This window comes from Rhinatrema bivittatum, chromosome 11 (genome assembly GCF_901001135.1).
Source record: "Rhinatrema bivittatum chromosome 11, aRhiBiv1.1, whole genome shotgun sequence".
NCBI lineage: Eukaryota > Metazoa > Chordata > Amphibia > Gymnophiona > Rhinatrematidae > Rhinatrema > Rhinatrema bivittatum.
In genome coordinates, this window is record NC_042625.1 from 39,992,404 (window position 1) to 40,010,951 (window position 18,548).

The window sequence follows — 18,548 nt, forward strand, 5'->3', positions numbered from 1 at the left end:
TTTAAAATCCGCCCCATAGTCTACAGTGCAAAACTACTACTAGTGCTGCTAATGCCGTAGGTGGCTCATACATGACCCATGCAGGTTTCCCACTTACATTGCTAAGGATACATCCCAGCTGTTCTTATCCATTTTTATTGCCTTCTTTGGTTATAAGAACATGCCATACTGGGCCACACGGAGGGTCCTTCAAGCCCAGCATTCTGTTTCCAACAGTGGCCATTCCAGGTCACAAGTACCTGGCAAGATCCCATGCTGCTATCATGCAGTGGCTATTCCCTTAGTCTACAGTTTATAGACTTCTCCTCTAGGAACTTGTCCAAACCTTTTTTTTAAACCTAGATATATTAACTGCCTTAACCACATCCTCTGGCAATGAATTCCAGGGCTTAATTGTGCATTGAGTGAGAATTTTCTCTGATTTATTTTGAATGTGCTTCTTACCATTTTCAGGGGCTCTTAAGGAAGATAAGGCCATTGCAGAAAGGCTAAATGAATTCTTTGCTTCCGTGTTTCCTAATGAGGATGTTGGGGAGATACCAGTTCCGGAGATGTTTTTCAGGGGTGATGAGTCAGACGAACTGAACAAAATCACTGTGAACCTGGAAGATGTAGTAGGCCAGATTGACAAACTAAAGAGTAGCAAATCACCTGGACCGGATGGTATGCATCCTAGGGTACTGAAGGAACTAAAAAATGAAATTTCTGATCTATTAGTTAAAATTTGTAACCTATCATTAAAATCATCCATTGTACCTGAAGACTGGAGGGTGGCCAATGTAACCCCAATATTTAAAAAAGGCTCCAGGGGCGATCCGGGTAACCATAGACCAGTGAGCTTGACTTCAGTGCCAGGAAAAATAGTAGAAACTATTCTCAAGAGCATATAGAAAGACATGGTTTAATGGAATATAGTCAACATGGATTTACCCAAGAGGAAGTCTTGCCTAACAAATCTGCTTCATTTTTTTGAAGGGGTTAATAAACATGTGGATAAAAGTGAACTGGTAGATGTAGTGTATTTGGATTTTCAGAAGGCATTTGACAAAGTCCCTCATGAGAGGCTTCTACGAAAACTAAAAAGTCATGGGATAGGAGGTGATGTCCTTTCGTGGATTACAAACTGGTTAAAAGACAGGAAACAGAGTAGGATTAAATGGTCAATTTTCTCAGTGGAAAAGGGTAAACAGTGGAGTGCCTCAGGGATCTGTACTTGGACCAGTGCTTTTCAATATATATATAAATGATCTGGAAAGGAATATGACGAGTGAGGTTATCAAATTTGCAGATGATGCAAAATTATTCAGAGTAGTTAAATCACAAGCGGATTGTGATACATTACAGGAGGACCTTGCAAGACTGGAAGATTGGGGATCCAAATGGAGGATGAAATTTAATGTGGACAAGTGCAAGATGTTGCATATAGGGAAAAATAACCCTTGCTGTAGTTACATGATATTAGGTTCCATATTAGGAGCTACCACCCAGGAAAAAGATCTAGGCATCATAGTGGATAATACTTTAAAATCATCGGCTCAGTGTGCTGCAGCAGTCAAAAAAGCAAACAGAATGTTAGGAATTATTAGGAAGGGAATGGTTAATAGAACGGAAAATGTCATAATGCCTCTGTATCTCTCCATGGTGAGACCGCACCTTGAATACTGTGTACAATTCTGGTCGCCGCATCTCAAAAAGGATATAGTTGCACTGGAGAAGGAACAGAGAAGGGCAACCAAAATGATAAACGGGATGGAACAGCTCCCCTATGAGGAAAGGCTGAAGAGGTTAGGCCTGTTCAGCTTGGAGAAGAGATGGCTGAGGGGGGATATGATAGAGGTCTTTAAGATCATGAGAGGTCTTGAACGAGTAGATGTGACTCGGTTATTTACACTTTCGAATATTAGAAGGACTAGGGGGTATTCCATGAAGTTAGCAACTAGCACATTTAAGACTAATCGGAGAAAATAATTTTTCACTCAATGCATAATAAAGCTCTGGAATTTGTTGCCAGAAGATGTGATTAGTGCAGTTGGGTTCAAAAAAGGTTTGGATAAGTTCTTGGAGGAGAAGTCCATTAACTGCTATTAATCAAGTTTACTTAGGGAATAGCCTCTGCTATTAATTGCATCAGTAGCATGGGATCTTCTTAGTGTTTGGGTACTTGCCAGGTTCTTATGGCCTGGATTGGCCTCTGTTGGAAACAGGATGCTGAGCTTGATGGACCCTTGGTCTGACCCTGCGTGGCAATTTCTTATGTTTCGTAGGGAGTGCTCCTTAGTCTTTGTATTTTTTGAAAGAGGAATAATTTCTTTGGATGCCTCAACACACTTTATAAATAATAGATATTGATCAACAAACACATGCTTCTATGGGAACAAGAATCCAATGCTTAAATACACTTTCCCAGAAGAATGTAAGAAAACTTGAAATCATTCTGACACCATGCCTAAACCCATTCCAGCAGCAAAAGGTGATGAGCCATATCTTCCTTTTTAAAGAAAAGGACTAAAAAAAACCCAAACCTATTCCCAAATCAAGCCCATACCTAATTTCATGGTTCTCTAACATCCTTGGGTAGATGAGGGTCCAAGTTCCCACACTTATTCTAACACCCCCTTTTCCCCATGACTTATCACCAGACTCTGCAATAATCTAAGCAGCTACAAAACTAACAAGACTGTTGCCCAAATATCCAATCACCTATGCCTATGGTACCCAGCCACCCCTTCCAGCCGACATTGACCTGGCTGGCTTTTGGAGAGTCTTCTCCAGCCATCTCCCTATTTCCTTCACACATCTCTTCAAGGGGTCCAAGAACTCCTGAGACCTCTTATGGGAGAACGGATAGGTCAGTTCCCTAAACAGCTGTCGTGTTATCGTTAATCACTAGTCAACAGTGCAAGCAATACAATAGACCTCTTGTAAAACTGCACGTAAGCTAGCTGAAAAATAAGCACAAATGTGTTGCACTAAACTTTTCAAAGCGGATTTATGCGCCTGTGTAAAATAATCCCAGCAAATCTCTTGCCCACCATTACACTTGCTAAAATAGTGTTAACATGCTTTGTATTTTTCTGCTGGAAAAGCATGATATACATGAAAATGAAGATGTACATAGAAATACTTTTGGAAAAATGTACATGCATGCTTTTTAAAATCCCAAAGTATGTGTGTAAATGCAGATCATTCCCCAACCCCTCTAGGAACGACTTTGCTCACTCTGGGTAAAATTACGCATGAAGAGAACACACGGGCGAATGTTTTCTCAACCTGCTGGGTGGACGGTTTTAAACAAAACTCCTTTCTGCGAGTAAAATATCCATTTTATCCGTGAAAATACTCTTCAAAACTTGCCCTTTCCTAAGCCTGTCCTCGAAAAAAAGTTGCAGAGCTCTGAATCACAACTACTGCTGGCGAGACTAAAACGACATTTCAGCTGTGTCCTAGAGGCCGTGAGGAAATGGGGAGAACAGTTTTTAAAGTTTTTAAAGTATTTGCTGCTGGTGAAAGAATTTTGCCTGCTTCGTTTGGCCGTTTGAATACTTCCTCCTTCTGTACGCGATTCCACAATGCGCACGCTTTCGGTGGTACTGGGGAGGGGGGCGAGGTTGGGTTGCGTTGATTTCACATTATTTGGTTCCATGCGATTTTTTTTCTCCCCCCCCCCCCCCAGCAAAATTCTACCCGTTGAAAAGCCGGCGCCAGTGACCGCACCTACTCTGTCCCTGTGACTCTGAGAATTGGTGCAAAGCCTGCCAACTGATAATGCGGGTGGTCTTTCTCCCAACGTGAATGGTTTGAACACTGTCCCCAGACAGGCTGATGCAATATCGCGCATTAAAAAAAAAAAATGTGCGTCCAGAGTGTAAGCAGGTTTTATGGATGCGTGCACATCCACCTCTCCCGAGCGCTCGATGCAATACACAAATGAACAGCCTCGCTAAAAAGGGACGCCCAATGGATAAAATGTGCATTCCTAGGGCTCTGCATTGGGCACCCAGGAGAAGTGGCTGAGCCTCCACAACAGCCTGGCCAGAGCTCCCCACCCCAGCAGGGCGGTTCCCGATTGGTCCTTGTCACTGACAAGTGTCGGTGAAAGGGCAGTCCCCTTTCAGGATAGCCTTCTGAAAGGGGATTGGTCCTGTCACTGACATGTGACAGTGAATGAACCAATCGGCAGTAAGTGAAGCAGTGAATAAATTAAGTGCCCTGTGTGTGCAGGTTACCAAAACTGGTGCTAAATTTATGAGTGTCCGTTTAATCCCGCAGCATCTTAGTTACTGGCACAATAGGTGTGGCCCTAAGCATGTATATTGTGAAAGATGAGACCTTCTTCCCACCCCTCGGAAACCATTCCCACTAAACTTCTTCTCGCCATTCCTAAAACCATTGCTACCTCACTTTCCAAAATTGTGAACTGCTCCCTTGAACAAGGTTTGGTCCCCAACTCCCTAAAACAAGCTATAGTCAAGCCCATCCTAAAAAAACCCTCTCTTGATCCCTCCAACCTATCTAACCTCCGTCTCATCTCTAACCTCCCCTTCCTCTCCAAAGTCCTTGAAAAACTAGTAAACTCCCGCCTCTCTGACCACCTTGAACAATCCAACATACTCCAACCAACACAATATGGTTTCCGAAAACATCTCAGTACGGAAACCCTTCTCCTCTCCCTAACAGATACCATTATCAAAGGAATGGACGCTGGTAACTCCTACCTCATTGCTATGCTAGATATTTCTGCCGCCTTTGATACCGTCAATCATAACATCCTTATCAACACCCTCATCAACATAGGAATCTCCGGTACTGCTCTTTTATGGATTAAGTCCTACCTCCAAAATCGTAGCTACACAGTCCTCACTGACAACTTTGTATCTTCACCTGTTAATCTCGACTGTGGTGTCCCCCAAGGATCCTCCCTCTCTTCAACCCTATTTAACATTTATATGCTCCCTCTCACCAACCTCCTCTCCAACCTTGGTGTTACACACTTCATCTATGCAGATGACGTGCAAATCCTCATCCCCTTCACAAATTCCTTTCTCACCGCACTCCAAAATTGGGACACTATTCTTTCCTCTATCAACCAACTCCTCACTGATATGCACTTATCCCTCAATCCCCAAAAAACTGAACTCCTTCTCATCTCTTCTAAACACTCGTCAATACCCATACCCTCTACCCTCTCTTCTACCACTTTTCCCCCCAACTCACGAAACTTGGGTGTTATACTCGATAACCCAACTCACCTTCAAACCCTACATCAAATCTATTCTCAGTAGCTGCTATTTCAAATTACAAACCCTCAAAAAACTCAAACCCCTTCTCTATTTCTCTGATTTCCGTACTGTACTCCAATCTATAATTTTTTCAAAGATCGATTACTGCAACGCTCTCCTCCTTGGCCTCCCCGCTACCTACATCAAACCTTTACAACGCCTTCAGAATGCTACTGCACGCATCCTCACTAATGTAAATAAGAAAGATCACATCACTCCCACCCTCATTGATCTCCACTGGCTTCCCATTCACTCACGAATTATTTACAAAACCCTAACTCTCATTCACACAAGTATTACCAATGAACATTACAACTGGCTAAACCCACCTTTCCTCCCTTGTACCTCCACAAGACCTACACGTTCTTCACTCCGTGGAACCCTAATTTCTCCCTCCAAAAAATCCACTTGACTCATTTCCACAACCAACAGAGCCCTTTCCCTCGCAGGCCCCACCCTTTGGAACTCCATGCCTCTCGACCTACGCACCGAAACCTCCACACCTAAATTCAAAAAGAAACTTAAAACCTGGCTCTTCCTCCAAGCCTACCCCCTTTCATCATCAATTACTAACCCTCGCCCTTCAGGATCCATTTCTAACACTTGCCCCCTCTAGCCCTCCTCTCCTCACTTTACTTTGTATATAAAGAATTTTATATAACCATGTATATAACCTCTTTTCCATGGGTGTTGTACATAGGGTTATATAACCTGTATTTAACAAATATTTTCGCTAAACCCTATGCATAACCTTTCCCCTGTGTGTCATTGTGTTCCCCTTCCCTGCCCCCTCCTATGTCTCTCCCAGTTGAATCCCCCATTTCTAATTTATCTAGTTGTTGCTCTGTTACTGCTTTTTACTGTTTATTGTTCTTTGTAAAGGCAATGCCTATATATACATTGGTTATAAGTTACATGTAAACCGACACGATGTGTAAACGGTTGTCGGTATATAAAACCATTTAAATATATATATATATTTTTTTTTAATGTCAAAACTTATTTTGCATGGTGCTGCTTTCTGTGGTTCTTCCTTAATATCATGAACCACAGAAAAGCAGTTTTTTTTTTTGTTTTTAAGTTGAGCCTTTGACGCGCGGGAAGATTTTATGCTTGCCCGAAGCGGGGGTAAGATTTGACGGCTTACAATGTGTGCCTTAGGCGCACAGGGATTTTTTTTTTGCATTGTGGGATAATAGCTAATAGCCTCCTCTATATGGAATTTACATGTGATGAGCGCAGTTAGCTACGCACGAGTTTGAATGCGCTGATCCCCTTAGTGTATCAGGGGTTAGGGACATGCGTCCCAGCGCTTGTTAACCTGAGCATTAGGCTCAGCGTGTGATATTGCATCAGCCCAAAAGTGACTTGCCTATGCTCTTATTAAGAATTCATTTATGAAGTTTTAGTTTTGATTTGATTTTTTGTTCTTTTCTTATTTTTATTTTAGTTTTTATTAAGTTTGTCTGGTTAGATGTCTTATATTTATTGCCTTTGCTTTTTGATGCTTATTGATTCTGTTATTTTAATAATGTATCTCATTGTGTGTGCTTACCTTGTGAACCACTGCGGGCTTCTGTAGCAGCAGCATATAAAATAAATAATGGGCGTCTTCAAGTCATGGTCCAGGGCTGCTACTGAACTAGGCCACACCTTCTTTATCTGGCTCCACCTTCCACAGGGACTGCATGTGTTACTTATGCAGTCCTATTAGCCAGAAGGACTAGGGGCTTTGAGTAGTAAAGATTTTAGCCATGGGTGGGGAATCCATTTTGAATAAGGCCGTAATGAAGTATGCACCTAGCTCTCCCATTTGGCAGGGCATATGCAAATCCCTGAGCCAGGAGATAAATGTTAATTGATTTTTTTTTTGAGTGTAACAGTTTGCTAAGAGTAAACCTTCCTCTTAACACTTCCCCCCCCCCCCCTTCTTTGTTCTGTGAAGGGATCACTTAGAAGATGTTGGCCACAAATGTGTCCTGAAAGACGTTGCTAGCTTTGGAAGTCCAGCAGAAGCAGCTGATCTTATCTCTGAGGAGAAATTTGAGGTGGCATTGACAATTCATCTTTACAAAGGGGGCAGACTTCTACTGGGTAATCTTTTTATTATTATTTTGCAAGCCCCACCGGAAAACCTTTAATTGATGCAATCTTAACAAAAAAAAAAAAATCATGTTGTTATAGTGAATAAAAACCACACAGGATGCAGTTATTCTGTTTGGCCGCTCCAACTGATCCTGGTAAAAGATGGAGAATGCTTTTCCATGGACTACTCGAGCCATTAGGGAGAGCTGTGTAAACGGAGTTAAAAAACCTCCAATGTGGTTTATAATTAAGTCACTTTGTTACTGCAAGATAAAGCACTTATGCTAATATTAAATGCATCCAAGAAATATGCTCCTTTTGAAAGGGCCAAAATAGCCTGAGCAAGGCACGGAACAAACAGAGGAAGCAGACAAGAGGTTGTTAGCTTTCCTGCTGCAACGTGAAGAATGCGTTTGGAAGACGAAGTACCCTGATGGGCGCCAGCCGTGCTGGTTACACTGCAGCGGATATTCTGTGGCAGGTATAAAAGCCGTACGTAATAACCATGGAGCTGGAACGTAAGGGTGGTGGCCTGATGGATTGTTTCTTGCCTTTTTAAGCACTGACCTTTCACGCTTGCAAAAAAAAAAAAAAAAATTAAAACAGTTCCCGCAAGAAGCCGCATCCCATCACTATTAATTATGCTCTTCTAGTCAGCATTTGTCATTAAATTTACTATTTTTTTTTTTCACATGACTTAAAAGTGCTAATGGGCTGGTTCAATCCATCTGTCCCATGGCACGACAACCTCCGCGAAGATTCACCGATCAGGTGCATTTTAATTTCTAACATAATTATTAGGCACCAGCATTTTTTGTTTTGGTTAAAAAATAAATAAATAAACTTATTCTCATTTTATTTGTTTATATTGATCAATTTTTCTTCTATTTTTTTGTTTTTATAACTTTTATACTAATATTTTATTTTACACTTTTTTGTAAACTGTTTTGGTCAATTCACTTGTAAAGGCGGTAAATAAACATTTTTAAATAAATATAGCATGAGTTTGCCACCTACCCTGTCAAAACTGGCCTTGATCTAATAAAGATGAGGTCCTTTCCAATAAAATCAAATGGTAAAAGTGATAAAATCTATGGCCAAGCATGGCTTTCACCTCTTTCCTTCGTAAGACTTGACTTGGTTAGTATTGATATTGGCTTGCAGCTCCCTTGGGAGCAAGGTACAGGTGCTTTGCTCTCTGAAACCCTCCAGCAAGGTGTTGCAGAAAGAAATGCAGGGCTCCCTGGCAGCTTCCGCAGCCCTTGCCAGCCTCAGGATGAGGAGTAATATAGAGAGTACGGGAGGACTGGCATGATAGGTGGGGGAGGGGGAAACGGGAATGTATAGGCAAGCAGGCTAGACTTCTATTTGTTGGTTATCCTACATTTATTTTGTACCCAGATTTAATCTTAATGTTTAGTATCTTCTTTTAGATTTTAATAATTCATAATATTGGAGTTTTATGTTTTAGATTCATAATCATTGTTTTGGTGTTTGATTTCTGTTTGTTAGTTGTTGAGTTTTTGATGAGATATAAAGTGTGAAGTCAGAGTTCAGAAGGGTTAAATCTGAAGCTAGTCGAACAAGTTTTGAATTTGCCACTTTTCCCAGCGATTACGTTGTAAGCGGGTAAGTTATTAGCCGGATAAAAAGGTGGTGCGGAATGTTCTGGGGACAGGGCTTTAGTTTATCCGCTAACCGGTTAAACAGGGCTTGTAAGCCTCTACTCCCTCCCAATTTAGGCTTGGGGGTTTTGTGGGATTCCTCGGTGGGTTAGGATTTGGGATTTGGGGGGGGGGGGGGACAGGATTAGGAGTGAGGTCTAGGGCAGAAGGCTTTTGTCTAATGTAGGAGGGGAGGGGGTCCCAACCTGCCATGTTTTCATATATTTTTTGGCTGGGAAGGAGGGGAGATTCCACAGGGGACAGTCATACCCCCTCCCCCATGTTATTTTCTAAACATGATGGCAGGGAGGGGAATCCTGTGGGGTCCCCTGCATTGACTACAGTGCACAATGTTGAGGAAACCAGTGAGCAGCAAAGCTATCCAGGTAACTTTAGTGGAGTATATGCAGCAGAAAATCACAGAACGTCGATTGAATATCAGGTTAAAGTTATTCGAGCAACCTTCCCCAGATAACTTTTCCATGTCGTTTGACACATTCTAAACAATGTTTTACATTGCAATATCTGCCTTGAGCATGCTTTGCATGGTAAAGCCGGGGTATAAATCAAATATATAAATAGAAAAGGACCCCGTACTAATTCAGTTATGGGAGCTGCTGTTCTAGGCATCAGAGTCCCTGCAAGTCTATGCAAAGTTCAACCCCATGTAGCCCTGGGCTGTTTTAGATGCTTCCCTGTAGGAACAGGTCTGGTATTGCCCATGTTTTTCCAAAGACAAACTTGTCTGTGATTAAAGGCCCATAATTAACTGTTGTCGGTTTGCTGTTAGTTTAATGAGCTATAAAACTGACCATTTAATTCTGGCATTGGCTACATTGCTCTTACCTTGCCATTTTTCATTCCTCCTCCTCTCATATGAGAGGAGGGCAGATCTGAGGAACGATGGGTTGTGATTTCATCAGTAACTAGATAGTATTTCATGAGGATGGGGTACTCAGCAAATGTGGGCTGCCTCTCACTTTAGGTCTGATAGAAATGAAGCTGCATAAGGCAAAAATAGGGACTGGGCCCATTAACACATGCCTAACGGTATTTAGGACTTAATTTATTAAGGTTTTGCTCTTGACCCTTTTCTAGGGGAACAAAGGAGTTAAACCTGTTACTTTTGTTGCCTTTGTTTTTCTAAATGCCAGCTCTGGCAATTGACTCCTCATTATCTAATTCTGGTTAAGTCTTGAGCAGGACCTGGGGCAGTGATGGAAGTACAGGGCTCTTTATAGGCTCCTCTGCCATGCTTCCTCCGCAGCTGAGCTCACGGATGGCCCTCGGCAGTCTCACCTGCTTTGGAAAAGAGCAGACCTAGGAGGTTAGAGGTGAAGGGTCCTATGCCTCCCGTCCCAGCTCCCTACTCCTGCTGCCGGCCCACACCACAGCTCCCATCCGTAGGTCCGTGAGGGGGTGCGACTGCCACGGGGGGGGGGGGGGGGTCTCCTTGTGCGCTCGCACCTGCCAAAAGACGGCCCTGAAGCCACCTGCAAAGCTGCTGCCGGCTCGTGGCAGACACATTATCAAAGCTTTCTCTCGGATTCAAATTAAACACGGCCATATGTTTCACATCTCCGAGACTAATGTGCTGCTTGTTCCACAAAGACTGCAAACAGTTTTGTACCGTTGATGTTGTCATGCTCTGGGTAATCTGCAGTGCTGCTAGCTGGGCTCCAGGAATAAGCAGCAGATTTTCCCATGGTTTTAATATAAACGCAGTGAGCTGCCTTGCACAGGAAATGAGGGAAACAAATGCCATGTATTCATTGTACAAAACGATGCCGTGCTGCTTCCTTCGTTGCAATGACCGAGCAAACTCGACTCAGGTGCTAGGACATAGAGGCACGGTTTTGCATTTCTTGGCAAAAAGCTCCTGGAGATGAGCCCTTCTCTTACCAAACAGGTCCCTTTTTCATTTTGTGTGGTGAAGTCACCAAGAGCAATGAGTATTTGAACCCATTAAACGCTACCAATTCATCATGACTTATTCATCAATAAAGAAAAGGATGGGAACTAAAGAGCTCGTCTGTCTCTCAAATCCATGGCTATTTATTATAAGGATGGCATCCCCAGGCCCTTCTGTGCCCACTATAGTAGAGTTAGAGGTTATGAACAGCTCCAGATGGAGAACATACTAGGGTTTTGTTCTGTTTTTTTTTTAACATTTGCGAACATGTTAAAATGCTATTAAATTCTTGTCCGTATCTGCCATCCCTTGTATTTGGTGTCCCGGCTACAGGCCCATGCATCCTTGCTCTGTCATGTAAAAATACAAAAATGAAAGCATGAGGCGAGTGAGTATTTATTTCAGACCCTTAGTACCACACAGGGCAGCTGAAGAGTAAATAAAAGGCCAGAACAAAGCTTAGTGAAAAGGGATCTGATTTTTTTTTTTTTTGTAACACAGGTCACAGAATTCCCTTTGGAGTTATCTTTGGTGGGACGGATATAAACGAAGACGTCAAGAACGAAGAGAAGCTGAGAGTGATGGGGGCAGTGGTGGAAGCAGCCAGGTAACTTTCGCAGCACGATTGATAATGAATGGTCATTGTTCAACTGGGTGCCTGAGTCATACAAACGATTGTGGTCGCGGGATGAAAATGCACAATATTAGCAAGGGGAAGAAAGTCTGCAACAGAAATCCCCTGCCTCTTTAAGGGCAGTGACTGTATAATTAAAAAGGTAATTGCTTTAGTATTAGATATACTTTCAAGTAGATATTGCATGGGTTTCCAGATTTTGCGGCTTGTCTGTACTCGGTGAGTTGCTGCTGTTCTAGGTGGCTGGTGGTGCATGATTCACTCTCATTTTTAGAGTCTGTTTGTAAATGAAACCCGCTCCGCGCTGACTAGGTCTCTTGGATACGTCTCCAGATCGTGGTTTTCACCCTGCCACCTGCTCTGTGCATTCATTCCTAAGAATCACGCTCATGTACCACTAAACCTAAAAGAAAATACACAGGAGACAAAATGTAATTTTAGTTTAGTTTATTGGTTTTTCTATACCATCACATCGGCAAGGCCTTCACAACGGTTTACAATCTGTTAAAAAAAGGAAAATACATTAGTTTGATAAAAGTAATAACAGCTAAAGTTAATAAAAAGCAGAGTACAGAAAATATATAAATTAGCTGTTAAGATAAAGTAATAAAACTAAAAACATAGAGCATAAAAGCATAATACATTGTTTCCAAAAAATAAATATTAAGAACTACTAAAACATTTATATTCAAATATTATTTCCTAAAATATAACTTGAAAAGTTAAGCCCATGTGAATTCTAATGTTGGTGCTCTGTGTATCTAATGTTCGTGCTCTGTAATTGCGCATTTAAACAACCATGTTTTTAATTCTGCCTTGAATTTTTTTTTTGTCTGCTTGTAATCTCAAATGGGTTGGTAAAGAATTCCACACTTTTGTTCCTGCTATTGATATTACACGCTCCCTTACTTGGCTCAGCTTTGCAGATTTGAACTGTCAAAAGTCCTTTATTGGAAGATCTCAAGTTTCTCTGTGGAATATGCAGATGTATAGATGCGTTCAGCCATTCGGTTCTTTCACCATAAATAATATTATGTAAACCATCTTTGCAAATCTTACAGGAAGTGTATGTATATGTGTGTATGCGTGTATTTATACACTCACATATACATATATACACTCTCATACATGTATAAATATTTTAAATTTCAGTTTCCATTTTAGACTACATGTGAGAACATGCTATATATTATCCCTGTACTTTTAGTAGAACGAAGGCGAGTGGCATTTCCTATCATAGTGCTCGCTCTCCCAGTGTGGATGATGTATGTACTGGGTGAGGTCCCAGGGCTTTGGGAGGTGCAGCATATATGAAGGTAGAACGCCCTGAGAGGTAGATTTTAAAAGCCCTGCTCGCACCAATATCATGAGCTGCGTGCACAAGTCAAGTCTCGTGCACCAAATTTTAAAAGCTGCCCAGACGTGCGCACATCTCCCTTCATTTCAAAAAGTGGTGTGAACGTTTGCGGTGTGCCCAAGAGCCGTGCGTGTAAATACTTACGCGCCCCAGCACGCACCCAGGTCCACTGCCGCGTAAATTTTACTTCTGCTATGGAGGAGGTGTAAGTTGTAAAATAAATAAATAAATTAAAAAAAAAAACCCCAGCCATTTTGGAGGGGCTTAAACGGTCTGGGGTAACTGGGGGGGCGTGCAGGCTATTAAACCAGGGGAGTTTGGAGGACCTAGCTCAACACTGGGCAAACTGGAGGATAAACTGCTGAAACATGTCATGGTGTGCAGGCACGCTGGTTTTAAAATACCCTGATGTGCGCACCCACTTAAAATTTAGGTGCATGTATGCGCGTCCTCAGGCTATTTTAAAACATGCATACGTATGTGTGATCCACTGTGAGCAATTTTTATTGAATATAGCAGAATATAATTTTTTAATAAATAATAGGCTTCTGCTCACTCTCTTTTAATGTACACAGAGTAATATCACACCCCATTGACTTCTGCTAAGTAGTATAGTAATCAGCCCATGCAGAATGCAAGTGGCAAATTAATATTTGCTCTTGTACACAGAGCCTCAGTGGATCATACATTAGCAAAGCTGCCAGAATTTTCCTCAAAATATTTAGTTACGTTTTCTATATGATCTGAAAGAAAAAATAACTTTTTTTAGGATAATTTTTTCATTAGTTTATTCTGTTGCATTTATGTGCTGCTTGTAATGGGGAGACCCTAACTTGGGTTTATGATAATGGCGCACAGCCTCACTGAGTTGCTCCAGCTCGTAAGAGGGGGGTGGTGGGGAAGAACGACTACATAAGAGAGGGCTCCCCATGAAACTTCCATATACATAGCGTCCTGGGAATGAAATGAATCCTGGGCAGAAATCTAAGGGTTCTTTGAATTTATTTGAACACAGAGAGCACAAGCAGTGCCGCTTTCTTAGCATTCAGACAGGTTAATCCACACCAGTGGGTTATGCACCTCTGCCAGCAGATGGAGACTGAGCAAAGATGAGGTCACGATATATATAGCCCTGCATTGAAATCAGCCCGCTAGTATTCTCTGTCTCCAGCAGATAGTGGACGTGCATTTCTCTGCTGGGAATTGCCTTAAAAAAAAAAAAAATTTAAAAGAAGGAAATTAATTTGCCCCACCCTCCTGTGGTGCTACTTTATGGACCTTCCCTTAGTCGAGTTTTCCTGAGGATCTGTGGATCCCTCCCTCAGCTGAGGGCCTCGGTCTGGTAGCTGGTTTTCCGGCATGAACTTAGCTGTAGACAAAGAAATAGCTGAGAGGCTAGCAGATGCAGGAAGCCGAGCGCGGTGGTGAAGGCCTTTGCCCTCTCCTCCTGCAGCCGGAGACCAACTCTATACTCGGCTGGGACTGGCTGAGCTCAGGTAAAGAGTAAATATAAAAAAAAGAAAAGGGATTCAGTTCCCCTTCTTGTCTCCGAGCCTCAGTGTGCCAATCGACATCCATTCCTGCCTCCGAGGGCACTTTGGGCATTGTGGCAGCTTGGCAGGTTGATCAGTCTTTTGGGTAGGCCCCGCTCTCAGGCTTTGCTCAGAGCCGCGTGGTAGATCACGGTGGCGTTCGCACGCTTTTCTACATGCAAGTCTGCCGCAAAACCGTGTCTGACGTTGGTTCGCGCTTACGAGCCCGGGTGGGCACCTACCTGGACTCTGTATTGGGCACCTAAATTTTGGGTGTCCTTAGTGTGCGCTTATTGGACAGAACTTGTTTTTGAGCGCCCTGTCCAGGCTCGTTTTATGTGGACGCGCAGTTAGGCGCACAATTGTCAGACACCTTTGGGGAATGTGCTGCTAGTGGGTATTTTTTATAGCACCAATAGCAAAGAAGGCTAAATGCCTTACCCCTTTGTGCTGCTTGCCATATTCGGGCATCTCAGCCTGGCTCGTGGCAGCGTTGTTTGGAGGCTCAGGGAGAGTCATCCCCCGCTGATTTTTACTGGGCCCAGCCCTTCCCAGCAAGATGCGGGAATGGGACTGGAGGGGGGACCTGTCAGAGGTTTCACCTGGTTTTGGGATTCTCCTGACTGGTTCGTCAGCTGGGGAAGGCAACTCAGTGGGCACAGGACTGATGCTCCCTGATTTTGGTGTGGATCCTTCTACCCTTTCTTGGGTGGAATTTTTTCAAAGACTCTGCAGTCCTTTCTTCAGGCACAGTCAGCAGAGCCGGCCAAACCTAAGAGTTCAGGATCGCAGACTGTGATCCCCGCTCACCTGGTGCTGTGGGTAAGCATCTAAGTACTTCTAAACCTGCTCCGGCTCATGCTGATAGGGGACCCAGTTGGCACGGATGATGAAGGCAATCCTTACTCCCTGGAGGATGGGGAAATTTCTCTGGGGTTAGAACCGTATACAACAATGTTGCTGGCTCTGCTCTCCCAGACACTGAAGATGCTAGAGGTGCCGGATGCCGATTATATTTTAGTTTCTTTGCGTAAAGCATTGTGGATGCTATTCAAGAATTGATTGATCTTGAATGGGGCGCTCCAGAAACTAATTTTAAAGGGGGATGAGGCTTGGAAGCGCTGTACCCCCTGGATTCAGCGGCGACAGAGCAGTTGTGGTGTCTGAAAGTGGGTGCGCTGGTGTGTGCTATCACCAAGCAAATGACTATCCCTGAGAAGGGGGAAGGCACTGAAGGATGCACAGGATAGGAGAATTGAGGGTATCCTTAAAGCCTTGAGGTGGTGGCAGTGAATTAGCTGCTTCCTGGTGGCTCGCTCTTGCTTGCTTCTCTCTCAGGAAGTCGATGAGTCTAGTTTGAATTCCAAGGTAGTCATGGAACCGGCAGCCGCCCTTTTAGCAATTGTGGGCTGCGACCTGGTCCACACTTCTGCTAGCAGGGTGGCTTCAGTGATAGCAGCTAGGCGTCAGCTATGGCTGAGGAATTGTGCAGCTGATACAATTTTCAAAGTCTAATCTTATGAAATTGCCCTTTAAAGTATCACTCTTGTTTTGGTAGCAAGTTGGAAAAAATGGCCAATAAATGGTGAGTCCCAGGTTCCTCGGTTACCAGAGGATTAAAAGCAGGCGCCATGCTTGTTCAGCGTAAGAGGTCGTGCTAGGGTTTTCAAATGTTGTTTTTGACTTTTCAGAGGAGCAGCTTCTCAGAGGGCTTGACCTTTTGTGTAGGTCTCAGTCCTTCGTCCCAGGCAGCCCAGACAGGGTGTGGGCTCGAGCGTTGGTGCTCTCCAACCCCCTCAATGAGGGTGTGCCGACCCACCCCCGGGAGTAGGATTAGAGGGTCGCCTGTCTCTCTCCTTTTTGTTGGAAGTGGATAGAGATCACATCAGATCAGTGGGTTCTCGAGGTGATAAGAGATGGCTATGCAGTGGAGTTTCTCAGCGTGCATTGGGATGTTTTCGTGGTGTCTCCTTGCAGCTCTCCGCAGAAGAGACAGACATTGGCTTGTATGTTGTCAAGATTCCTCTGCCTGCAGGCTGTAATCCCAGTGCCCATGTCCCAAGAAAATACTGGCTGACCTTCCATTTATTTCATTGTACTTGAGAAAGAGGGTTCCTTTTGCTCCATCCTGGATCTCAAGGGAGTCAACCGGCTTTTACAAGTGACTCATTCCCGCATGGAAACTTTATGCTCGGTGATAATGTCAGTACAGTTGGGAGTTCCTTATGTTTTGGGATTGTCAAAGGCATACCTGCATATTCTCATCCGGCTGGACTATAAACAGTTTTCTGCATTTCGTTTTTTGGAGTGACATCAGTTTCGAGCGCTACCCTTTAGTTTGGCCACCGCATCCAGAATCTTCTCCAAGGTCATGGTGGTGGTAGCGGCAGCAATGAGAGAGGATCGCATTGTGGTCCACCCATACTTAAGATGATTGGCTAATTCGGACCAAGAGCCTGAAAGCGAATATGCAGGCCTTGTGCAAGGTGATCTCATGTCTACAGGAACTAGATTGGGTAGTGAACTTGGCCAAGAGCAATGTGCAGCCATCCCAGACATTGGAGTATCTGTGTTCATTTTCGACACAAAGTAAGGCAGGGTGTTCCTACTGGAGATCTGCATTCAGAAACTGATGGCGCAGGTGCAACTACTGACAGAAACAATATGCCCTACAGTGTAATCTTATCTACAGGGGCATAGGTTGATGGCAGCCACCCTAGAGGTGGTTTTGTGGATAAGGGTGCACACTTGCCTGCACGTTGATATCTACAGTCTCAGGACTATTCGATTTGGCTTCAGTTTCCAACTGCAGTGGTGGTTGCAAGTGGATCATCCATCGAAGGGCGTTCCCCTACAAACACCAAACTGGCTAGTACTCGTGAAGATGCAAGCCTCCAAGGTTGGGGGAGCTCGCCGTCAGGAGTTGACAATGCAGTGGGCTCTGGAGTAAAGAGTATCATCTCTGGAGCATCAATTGGCTGGAAGCTTGTGCTGTTTGGCATGCTTGCAATTTGTTGACCACTTCCAGGGTCAAGGGGTCCGAATGATTTTGGACAATGTGATGACAATGACTTGCATCAATTGCCAGCAAGTGTTACAGGAAATAGCCCAACTCATCTTCTAAAGTACATCTTTAGAAGATCTCAGCCTCACACATTGTAGGAAAAGACAATGTAAGAGCAGACTTTCTCAGCAGACAGTCTGGATCCAGGAGAATATGAATTGTTAAATGAACCATTCCAGCTCATAGTGGGCTGCTGGGGCCTCCCATTTCTAGATTTGCTGACGACATATTACACAATGCGAAGTTTCCTCGCTTGCTTCAGTCACAGGAGAGATCTGAAATCTTTGAACATCGATGTCCTTGTGCAGGAGTGGCCGGAAGCCAAGCTTCTATATGCCTTACCCCCATGGCCCATGTTGGGCAGATTGATTCGGAGGATTGAGAGAAACATGGGGATTGTGCTTTGGTGGTGCCATATTAGCCCAGGAGGTCATGGTATGCAGATCTGTGGAGGTTTCTGGTGAACTCTGATTACCAGTGCACAGGGATCTGCTGTGGCAGGGGCCTATTCTTCATGAAGATTCAAATCTATTTTGTCTTGTCTTACAGTATGACCCTTGAGAGGGCCTGGTTGCTGCAGTGTGGATACTCTACTGCTGTGATTTCCACCCTGTTTAGAGTGTGAAAGTTCTCCACTTCCTTAACCTATGTTCAGGTTTAGCGAGTGTTTGAGGCTTGGTGTGAGGAATGAGGGATTCATCCTCGTTCGGTTAAGATCCTGCTCATTTTGGATTTTTTTGCGGGATGGGTTGATTAAAGGTTTGGCCCTTAATTCCTTGAAGGTACATGTGGCGGTTCTTGCCTGTTTCTAAGGTCAAGTGGATGGTGAATCCTTGTTGGTGCATCCCACTGTGGCCCAGTTCTTAAGAGGTGAAGCATCTTTGCCCTTCCTTGCGGTTGCTGGTGCTCTTGTGGAGTCTTAATCTGGTACTGGATTTTCTGGTGGGTCCCAACTTTCGACCACCTAGCCTCTCCTTGAGGTTACTTTGAAGACTGTTTCTTGTGGCGATTTGTTCTGCGC

General features: G+C 43.7%; 1 protein-coding gene across 4 annotated transcripts in view; it reads left to right on the plus strand.

Annotated features, from left to right (window-relative positions):
* GLT1D1 (glycosyltransferase 1 domain containing 1) overlaps positions 1–18,548 on the plus strand; it is a 100,383-nt gene that overhangs the window by 14,538 nt on the left and 67,297 nt on the right. For all 4 annotated transcript variants that reach the window (XM_029619701.1, XM_029619700.1, XM_029619699.1 and 1 more), the window contains 2 exons: positions 7,225–7,373; positions 11,442–11,547. In XM_029619701.1, coding sequence (XP_029475561.1) covers positions 7,225–7,373; positions 11,442–11,547 — 255 coding nt within the window. The remainder of the gene's footprint in view (positions 1–7,224; positions 7,374–11,441; positions 11,548–18,548) is intronic.